At 38.3% G+C, this 10,926-nt stretch overlaps 1 protein-coding gene across 1 annotated transcript; it reads right to left on the reverse strand.

Moving 5' to 3' along the window:
* Positions 1 to 6,373: 6,373 nt before the first annotated feature.
* LOC119677265 lies at positions 6,374 to 10,903 on the reverse strand. Its single transcript, XM_038088538.1, has 2 exons — positions 7,865 to 10,903; positions 6,374 to 7,774 (listed from the first exon to the last, which is right to left on the reverse strand). Exons 1-2 carry the CDS (start codon positions 10,901 to 10,903, stop codon positions 6,374 to 6,376), a joined length of 4,440 nt encoding a protein of 1,479 aa, XP_037944466.1.
* Between the last annotated feature and the right edge of the window lie 23 nt (positions 10,904 to 10,926).

Consider the following 10,926-nt stretch of genomic DNA (forward strand, 5'->3'; position numbering starts at 1 on the left):
CTCAGAAACTCATACGTGTGAGATAGAATTATTTAATAATCGAACCACAACAAGCTGCAGATTAACACAGTTATCCAATAAGATGGTTTGGACGAAAATGGAACAAACAAATCAATGGATATATGCTACAGTGAATAGAACTGAGATGTCATCTGTTTGTGGAACACAATTAAATCAAGTCACAATAGAAGGATCGGGCATTCTAACTTTACGACCAGAATGTACAATAAGAAACAATCTAGTTACAATTCAAGGTCATTACTCGTTGCCATCTGTAGTTCATTCATCATTTGTTCATGTAGAACAGCTTGCATCCATAACTACACCAAATGAAATAAAAACAATCATCAACAAGGCTGACGATCATCTTGAAACACAACTGAAAGAACTATCCATGTTACATCAAAGGTTAAAGGCTATGGATAAGTTTTCAGTTAAGGCCGAACCAGTTTCTCAACCACACCATATAATTAGTTACGTGGGAACTATTTTACTGCTGACATTGTGTTGCACTTACATAATATACAAATCTATGAAGAAGTGTAAACAAACCCGACGAATGATTCACCTCAATCTGAGTCCACAGCATATCCACAACCTACCCCAAGACGGCAACAGCTCGTTGTGGAAGTATAAGTAGTTGAGTTATTATTATACTACTCAACGGAGGGGAGAATGTTAAGGTAGAAATTAAGTAATAAATAAATTATTTCACATTGTTAAATTGTGTCATTCAATTTATATTTTAAGCAATTTAGCAATTGTGAAATAATTTATTTTGAATATTTATGTTAAGCTGAGGCAACAACTTAACTGGAGCAACGGTGAAATATGCAACGTTGCATTTTGCATTATTAACAGTGTTCCAATTAATTTGTTGCTGAGGTATAATTATTATTAATAAAATTATTGCACAAAAATTGTATAAAAGAAATTGAAACAATAAAGAAAGTAATCAATCAATAAAAACTATTCTTTGATTCTCGTCAAACCTAATTCTGCTTTATATAGAGTAAGTTTCAAGTGCTTACTCTATAACCAATAAGCAATATTCAATAAGTTAAAGTGCTTATTGAATATTATAAGGATTAAGGTATTTTAAATATACAAGTACATTAAATATAAACTGTGTCCATATGGAGCATTTTGATACACTGATTAAACAGCAACAAACTATAGAAGCTAATATCAAGAGGATAATTACCAACTACAATAAGGACCCAGCGGATAGGAAGACTGATCGCTATTTCAAGGATAAGATTCAAAGGTTGTCTGAACAATGGACGAGCGTAGATACAAACCATAACACTTTCATGTCATGTAAAGCCATGGCCGAATATGCAGTAGACGATTATTTTACCACGGGTTACTGTGAGAGGATGACTGAATTAACAAACAAGTATTTGAATATTTTTAACAGGGCATTAACCAAAATTCAAGAGGTAGAAAATGCCCAGGAAAAGCAGCTAAAACAAGTTCAACATAATGAAGAATTATCAAGAGTGTTACGCATTCATCGAGCACCCATAAATATCATTGATAGAACTAGTCAAAATATTGAAATAGCAATCCAAGAATATCAAGACGAAGTTTTTTATTCTTGCAAGCTTGCTTTAATAGAAAGTTATGCCACAGCATTCGACAGCAATCGATTTGAAGCTCAATCTAAACTCATCCAATTCTCACAAACAGCACAATTCAACAATTCAGGCAGTAAAATTACCACAGTTAACAATTCCAACGTTTGACGGAAACCAGCTGAAATGGGTACAATTTCAAGACATGCTAGGTGAAATAATGGAAGATTATTAGTTATCACATTATTAAACAAACTATTCGCATTGCCAGCATTGGTAACTAAATCAGCTTCTGATCTGAAATCACTGCATGATATTTCACAGGAGTGCTTATTGGGACTTAAAGCACATAAGATTCTAGTTGATCAATGGGACATTATAATTGTTCATATGACGATGAAAAAATTGGACAACAGTACATAAACAGCGTTTGAACAATCATTATTAAACAATCTTCAGCTAGTCACCATGAAGGACCTTTTTCAATTTATTGAACAAAGATTCCAGTCATTAGAAACAATAAATAATAGCGCATCTGAAAAAAATGGGGTCAAAACAATAACTACAACTAATACATCTCAAGTAAAAATTGCACAATGTCCAAAATGCAAAAAAAAATCATCCAATTCATTTAAGAAAGCAGTTCCTTGGTGACACCCCAGCTTAAAGATTACATCACATAAATTCATTGCTACGATATTTCAATTGTCTGAAGAGTAGTCACTTCACAGTGGTGTAGTCTTAGATCGCCTCCTCGTGGTGCACCCTGGGTAACGCCAAATGATCTATTCCCCCTTCCTGGATGCTGTTCTCTTCAAGGGATCCAGCATCCTCTGGTAACGACCGTTTTTATCCTCGGACCACGTTTCTTCATATCCTCTTTTTGTATTTGATCGCTTTGGGCTGGTGGTTACAGGTTTCTGGACCTAGCTGTCTTCTGACACGGTAGCACCGGGGTGAAGCTCGCGTGTGACCGGCACCAGGCTAAGTCTGTGGCTGCCTCCGTCCCGTTAAAACCCTGGCAGGCCTCAAAGTACGTTCTGCATCCGTCACCATTAAGTTGGTCGTGTAGGTTCGGTTGAAGCTTAGCTCCCGATTAGTTCTGGTCTGGCTCTGAGCACTTGTTCCCATAAGGACCTGTGCCAACCCTCGCATGGCCTCCCTGCACTTGCATAGATAACCTTCTTTTTATCAGTAACTACACTTACGGGTGCCAGATAGCGGCTTTGAGTGGGGACCCTTTTAGAATGAACAAATCCAATCAAAACTTTAACATAACTCCTAAAACTCCTAACCCTTCAGGGGGGCGTTGAAGCCTTACAAGGCAAGCGCCTACTAACAACCAGTCACCTAGAGCCTCTGCTCAGGCGGTTCGAACAAGTAATGCTCCGTCATTGAGCACCTTAGTAACTGTGCCAGGTGGTAATACTGCCTCGTGCTATTCTGCTAGTGCTGCGGTCAAAGCTAATACGCCGACCGCTCCATCTGCAATTAGTACCAACTCAACTTCCGGTACACGTTCCCACCCTAACCCCTCGACAAGGGCGTATAGGGCGCGGAGGTCAGCATATCGCATCCTTTCTAGGCTTAATGCCGCGGATACTTTCAGAAAGCGATAAGGCATCACTGAAGTGGGCAAGGGAAAATGTCAATCTCCGGCCCTCTGACATCACTTCTACTTCTGCACCTGCTCAGAAACGACAAAGGTCGATTGAGCAGGCTGGTAAATCTATTCCATCAAACGCTCCTAAGCGCCCAAAATTTGGTCCTCCGAGACCCACATCTTTGTTTTTGTCTGAGCGAAATAGTCAAAGAGAGCCTGACCTGGGCCATCATCGACACTGGCAATAGTGATGGCACCATCTCTCCAGCAAACTGGAAGAAAGTCGAACGGGCTCTCCTCAAAATATATATGGAAATTATTGCCCTCAACCCTGGGCCATCTCCCAGCTGTAAAGGCGCTGAATGGTACCAGGGTCATATTAAAATCATTGCCTGCTCAGATCAGCGCTCCGCGGATCTATTTAAGCAGGCGATCGAAAATATTGGGGAACTCTGGCCCGGCGCACTGCTCAGAGCTGTTTCGGTGGTTAACGAACAATCTCTTACACCCCTTCAAGCCCGAAATGGGGTGATTCACTATGGCTTCGGGTCAGTCACCCTACATGCTTACTCTCAAATCGCTAAACAACAACCTTCTGGTGGGGCGCCTTCGGAAACGATCTCCGATGACGGAATCGGTTCCATCTCCGTTCCAAACAATCCTGATGTAGGGACTTCCGATGTAATCGGCAATCTCTCCTCTGAAGACGGAGGTAGCGTAATCTCGCCTTCCGAACTGGTCGGCGAGTTCTTTACAGGTATGGTGCTCTCCCGGGAGACCTCACCGATGTCGGACGATGATGAACTGGACAGTACCATAGTTGAAAAACAACCAAGCTGTTGAAGGTCGTCCAAATTAACCTCCAACACTCCAAAACTGCTTCGGCAGCCCTTACCATCCGCCTAGCTGAAATAGGAGAGGACATAATGTTGATCCAAGATTGTAAACAATCGGGTTTGCGGACTGAATACAAACGGTTATCGGTTAGTATTCACAGAAGGTCAAGGTGAACCAAGATTTTACATTCTAGTAAAAAATAACATTAATGCCTTTTTACTCCCTAGGTTTAGTGACAATGACAATGTAGCCATGGCCATCGAATACGACTCCAAGACCCTTCGGATTGTTTCAGCATATATGGCACACGATCACGGTGCCACTCCAACACAGGACTCCCGCAGGCTTCTGGTGTCAGAGGCTAATAACAGTAGGACCCCGGTGATCATAGGAGTTGACGCCAACGCACATCATGAGATGTGGGGTAGCACAGATACTAACGCGAGAGGTGAGTATCTTTTTGATTTCATTCTTCCAGGAAACTTGGTGATTGCTAACATAGGTAGGGAACCAACCTTCATGAATTCAATCAGAAGGGAAATTCTCGATATCACCCTGATTAGCGATCCCTCCTCTTACTTTATTACTAATTGGTCAGTATCGTAAGATTGTTCCTTTTCTGACCATAGGTACATCAATTTTGATCTAGATTTTGTGGGGAACCCTGAATTAAACAATTCATCTAAACCAATAAATAGGAAACGTACTGTATGGCCCATTTTTCGAGCCAACCTGGAATCCAACTTACAGTTGGACCCTCCCACTATTCTCAACTGTTCCGATATAGATCGAGCGGTTGACCTTCTCACATCAGCATTTAGATGCGGCACAAACGCGGCCTGCAAGCAACCCGAATTTAGGGGCAAACCCAAACCTCCTTGGTGGAACTTAAACATTGCAGACCTCCGAAAAACCTGTAGAAAACTTTTTAATGATGCTAAAGCAACAGGAAACTGGGTTGCATATAAAGAGAAGCAAAGAGAATTTAAATACGCTATTAGGCGGGCCAAATAGGAGGATAGCTCTGAACTAACAATCTTTTTGGTGCTCTTCGCTCCACCCTCACGCAAGCCCTTTTCGCTCTGCTTCATTGGCTGCCATCTCGGCTTCTGGTAAAACAGCAAGCCAAAATAGTTGCAACCAGGCTCAACGCCCTCTCCTGCTGGTCAAGAACTGATATAGGCCACGCGATCATACTGAATCAGGATCTGCCAACTTCCGTCTCTATTGACTACATGTGTTGTTACCCAGACCTAAACAGGGGGTTCGAATCACTTATACCTAGCAGGGAGGACTGGATCCTTGAAAGAGTGATGCCTCCCCAAACGGTTGACATTTACACGGACGGCTCCAAAATAGATAAACGAGTCGGCTGTGGCATTTTCTCTGAAAGACTGGGTCTCAGCATCTCGCTTCGACTTCCAAACCACTGTAGCGTCTTTCAAGCTGAAATAATGGCAATTCACCAAGCTGTAAAATGGGTTAAAAAAAAGAGTGAATTGTAAAGTATTCCTAGTTTATGATCAAACCTTAAATACTGAGCTCTTGCACCAATTCACCTCCTTTTTTTTACCCACGGTTCGAATGGGTTTGTTAAAATTGAAAAAATTAATTAAAAAATCGACAATTGATATTTCGTTAAGCACGTGAACGCACGAACCATAATTTTATTTCTTCGTATATAAAAAATAGCAACAACAATGCAAAAACAGGTTTTTAAAAACAATACAAATGTTACAAATAAATTGTTACAATTGAATATTCTATCGTGATACAGAACATTTGTTACACTTGATTGATCTCTAATTTAAAAAAATAACATTAGTTAATATTAATACATATAAAAAAGAAAAATATTATGATGCCAAGTTGGCTTAACATCCCGGCCCCTATTGAAATATTAAATTTCAATTAATTGGAATAAGTGCCAACTTAGCAACAGGGCGTCGTAAAACTGTTGTTGGTGTTTGTACATCAGCAACGCGAACACGTCCGTCAGCGCCTGTTTTCACACTCACAATACGACCCATTACCCATTTCATCGGAGGAGCGTGCTCGTCATAAATGATAACCAAGTTGCCAACTGCAACATTACCTTGATCATATTTCCAACGATATCGGTTCTGCAAGTCTGCTAAATATTCGCTCTGCCATCTCTTCCAAAAGTGTGTTTTTGCTGCTGATATTCGTTGCCAGCGTTGGGCATGTACAATATTTTCGTTCTTTAAAAACGGCTCAGGAATACCTTGTAATGATGTACCAATCAAAAAATGCGCAGGCGTCAGAGATTCGAAATCATTGGGGTTTGTTGAAGTTGCTGTGAGCGGTCGAGAATTCATGATTGCTTCAATCTCGACTAATGATGTTGTAAGTTCTCGAACGTAAGATGAGCGTTAGACAATGTGCGATATAGATGGCCTTTGGCAGTTTTTACAGCAACCTCCCAAAGACCCCCAAAATGTGGGGCGCGAGGAGGAATAAATGAAAATTCTATTCCTGACTTTGCACAGTGAGAAATAATTGCATTTTTCATGCAATCTTGATGAAAATGGTTTCGAAGTTCTATTAATTTTGTTTCAGCACCCACAAAATTTGTCGCATTGTCACAATGTATTATCCTTGGCAAACCTCGTCGTCCCACAAATCGCTTTAAAGCAGCAATGAATGCATCACTAGTTAAATCAGTAACGGCCTCTAAATGAACTGCTTTAGTAGCAAAACAAATAAAAACCGCAATGTATGATTTATACGGTGCTTTACCACGAATTTTTAAATATGTAAAAATAGGCCCAGCAAAATCAACGCCTGTAACTGTGAAAGGTCTGCTAGGTGTAACCCTTTCCTTTGGTAAAGGTGCCATTATTTGATTGATTAGTTTGACTTTATATCGTGCACAATGGACACATTTTTTTATAACTGAAGTTGCTAATGATTTGCAATTTATTATCCAAAAACGTTGTTGAATAGTTGCAACTAATGCACGAGGGCCAACATGATAGTTAACCCGATGAAAGTACATTACCAGATGTTGAACAAATGGTTCATCCTTTGGTAACAACAATTGATGTTTAAATGTTTCTGGTGTATCAGCATTTGTTAGACGACCTCCAACACGTAATAAGAAACAATTTCCGCTTTTATCAATGAATGGCGCTAATGTGGCTAAATTTCCTTTAACATGACCCACCTGTTCCAATTGTTTAATTTCATCACTAAATCTGTATTGTTGAATTACCCACACTACTATATGAAGAGCATTGTCAAGCTCAGTAGCAGAAATGTATTCATTTTTCAATCGAGTTTTAAAGCGGATAATGTATGCTATTACTCTTAAACATGTTAAGTAGTTACTAATATTGTTTATTTTAAGCAAAACGTATGGTACGGGTTTATTTTCAATTATAAATGCCGTTTTTTTTCTTTCTAAATTTACTTCTTCATCAGTCAATGAATACGAAGTAAATTCTAAAGGCCAATCAATTTTTGAACTGTTGAGGAACGATGGTCCCGTTAGCCATTGGGACTTAACTAAATCTCGCGTAGAACATCCACGAGATACTAGATCTGCTGGGTTTAATTCTGATGGTATATATCTCCATTCAAAGCCATTAGTCAATTCTTGTATTTCTGCTATTCTATTTCCAACAAATGTTGATAATGTTGAAGAATGAGTATGAATCCAATGCAACGTAATTTGTGAATCCGTCCAAAAAAATACGTTATCAAAAGACCTTTTGAAATTAGGTTGAAGTTGATGCTAAAATTTAGACAGAAGGTGAGCCGCGCAAAGCTCTAAACGGGGAAGTGACCGTTGTTTCAAAGGAGCAATTTTAGATTTGGAAGTCACGAGTTTGGTACATATATTGCCAATTGCATCCGTGCATTTAAAATATATGCAGCAACCATAAGCCTTTGTTGAAGCGTCAGCAAATCCATGAACTTCTATACTGACTGGATTTAACATTAAAACAAAACGAGGAATTTTGAAAGTAGATATTTGTTCAAAATTGATGATAATTTTTCTCCAAGCCTGTGAAATTGTGTCAGATACTGCGTCATCCCAATCATACTTCAAGATCCACAGTTTCTGAAGAAGTATCTTAGCCTTTATAATAATCGGACTAATCAACCCCATTGGATCAAATAATGCTGCGACTGTAGATAGGATTGATCGCTTGGAAATGGTATTTGAAGAATCATTCAATTTAAAATTGAACGTAAAATAATCATCAATTGGACACCAAATTACACCAAGTGCACTAGTTAGATCACTATTGGTAGTGATGGAACACGCTGCAGAACAATTTAAATCAGGGTGATTACTATGCCATTTGGATAACGGCATTTGAAAGTATTGAAGTATGTCAATAACTTCATTTTTAATTTGTTGAAGGCGAAGTAAATCATCAGCCCCTGTTAACATATCATCAACATAAAAATCGTCTTTTATTATTGATTTTCCAAGCTCATGGTTACCAGGATATGTATCGACTGCATAGGATAAACTACGTATAGCTAGAAATGGAGCAGCAGCAGTTCCGTAAGTCACTATATTTAACATGTATGTTGATACGGGTAACGACTTGTCATTGCGCCAAAAAATTAACTGATAATTCCTATCCTGATGATGTACCATAATCTGACGATACATTTTCGTTATGTCCGCCATAAGTCCATATTTATGGCAAGGAAAACGTAGCAGATTAATGAGTAATTCATTTTGTATGGTAGGACCCACTGCAAGGATGTCATTTAGTGAGACCTGTGATGCCGTTTTGAAAGAAGCATCGAACACCACGCGTAACTTAGTTGATTCACTACTTGACTTCAGCACGCAGTGATGCGGAATATAATAATGAGGTATTGATAAATTTGGACTATGAATCAATGACATATGTAACAATTCTTCGTATTCTTTCATGAATTTTGAATATTCTTCTTTGAGCTGAATATTCTTTTCAAGCTTTTTTTCCAAAGCATAAAATCGACGTAACGCAATATCTTTAGAGTTACCTAATAAATCTGTACTATTTTTAAATGGTAGTTTTACCATAATTCTTCCATCACAGTTTACAGATACATTATCAATGAAATGTTGTTCACACATGATTTGTTCCTCTGACCACTTCTGACGTTTATTAGAGACGTCTTCTAGTTGCCACATTTTTTCAATATTTTTGTTCAAAGCTTCGATTGAAGTGATGGTGCAATGACTGACTGCTTCAATCGGTTTATGTGACAAAGCATACCTTCCGGATACAATCCAACCAAATTCAGTATTTTGTAAAATTGGTAAGTTTTTACCCAAAGACAATCGACCTTGCGTTAACAACAAAAAGAAAGCTTCTGCTCCAAGTAACATATCAATACCTTTAGGGACATTAAATTCTGGATCTGCAAGTTCCATATGTGATGGAATATTTAAATCTTTCAACGAAAATGCTTTATCTGGATGATAGCTACTAATGTTCTTTGAAATGAGAAAATCTAGTGATGTTTCAAACTCGGTTATCCGAGATCGAATTGTAGTTTGCGTATTATGTTGAATTTTCAGCACAGAAGAACCAACACCAACGATATCTATTTCAGATCTCGACCTTTTTAAGTTTAGAGCCCGTGCTAGAGAATCGGTAATGAAATTCACTTGCGAACATGAATCTAAAAGCGCTCGGCCCATTTGGTACGTTCCGGTAGAATCTTTTATGAGAATTAGAGCTGTTGCTAAAATAATGGTACTATTTGTCTTCTTAACACTCTTTTGTGAAGTAGCATGTGTAACTGGATTACTAAGTTGATCATTTCTTGATGATGAAATGTTAGAATTTACAAACGTATTTAAATCATGTTTGTGGAGCAACGTATGATGACGTTGTTTACAAAATCGACAAGAATATTTTGAGCTACATTGTGATACAGTGTGGAGGTTTGATAAACAATTGAAACACAATTGGTGCTGTTGTACTTGATCACGACGTTGTTCTAATGGAAGTGCGATGAAATTGATACAAGTAGAAATATTATGACCTAATTTGGAACAATATGTACACGACCTTTCAGGAATATTTTTGATCGCAAATGAATACTGCTTTGGCTTGCTAACCTTTTGTAATGAATGCGGCTGATAAGTTTGAATTGATTGCGGTTTCACACTATGCCTCGTTTGAGCATCGAGTTGTTGGCATCGCTTATCAAGCATAGCACAACATTGTTTCCAAGATGGAAGATTAGAGTTATCTAAATATTCATCACATTTCTTTTTAGTTTCTTGATCAACTTTGGTAATTGTAAGATGTATGATAATTGCATCACAAATTTTTTCAAAACTTCCAAGTGATTGTAACGAATTGTACAAAGCTGAGATAGTATCAGTGATATGTCTAAGTTGTTTAGAATCAGCCTTAGAAATTTTATCCACTTCGAAAATAGATGAAATGTTTTCTAAAAAAATGATTGTATCATTGTCATACCGCTCTTTCAATCTGTCTAGTGCTTTGCCATAGTTTTCTTCAGTTACTTGGAACGACTTAATTGTTGACAAAGCTTCGCCGGATAGGCACGATAACAGATGGTTGAACTTCTCAATAGGTGGAATGAATTGATCGCTGTGAACTAGATTCGTGAAAGAGTTTATGAAATTTTTATATTCGAGATATTTGCCATCAAATCTCGGCAAACGTAATTTAGGCAAACGATTGTACTGCATTTGAGGCATTGAAAATGTATGTTCATGTGATTGTGAGCTTCTTCTGTTGCCGAGAAGATTTAGAATACGTGATTTTACTATGACATATAGTTCGTCAATTTCCGAGCGACATGTATCTTGTGGTAACAAACGTTCAATTTGACCTTGATAATACGATGCTTGTTTATAATACGATTCGACCATACCTAACCTGCACTCAAGTTCAG

This window comes from Teleopsis dalmanni, chromosome 2 (genome assembly GCF_002237135.1).
Source record: "Teleopsis dalmanni isolate 2A chromosome 2, ASM223713v2, whole genome shotgun sequence".
NCBI lineage: Eukaryota > Metazoa > Arthropoda > Insecta > Diptera > Diopsidae > Teleopsis > Teleopsis dalmanni.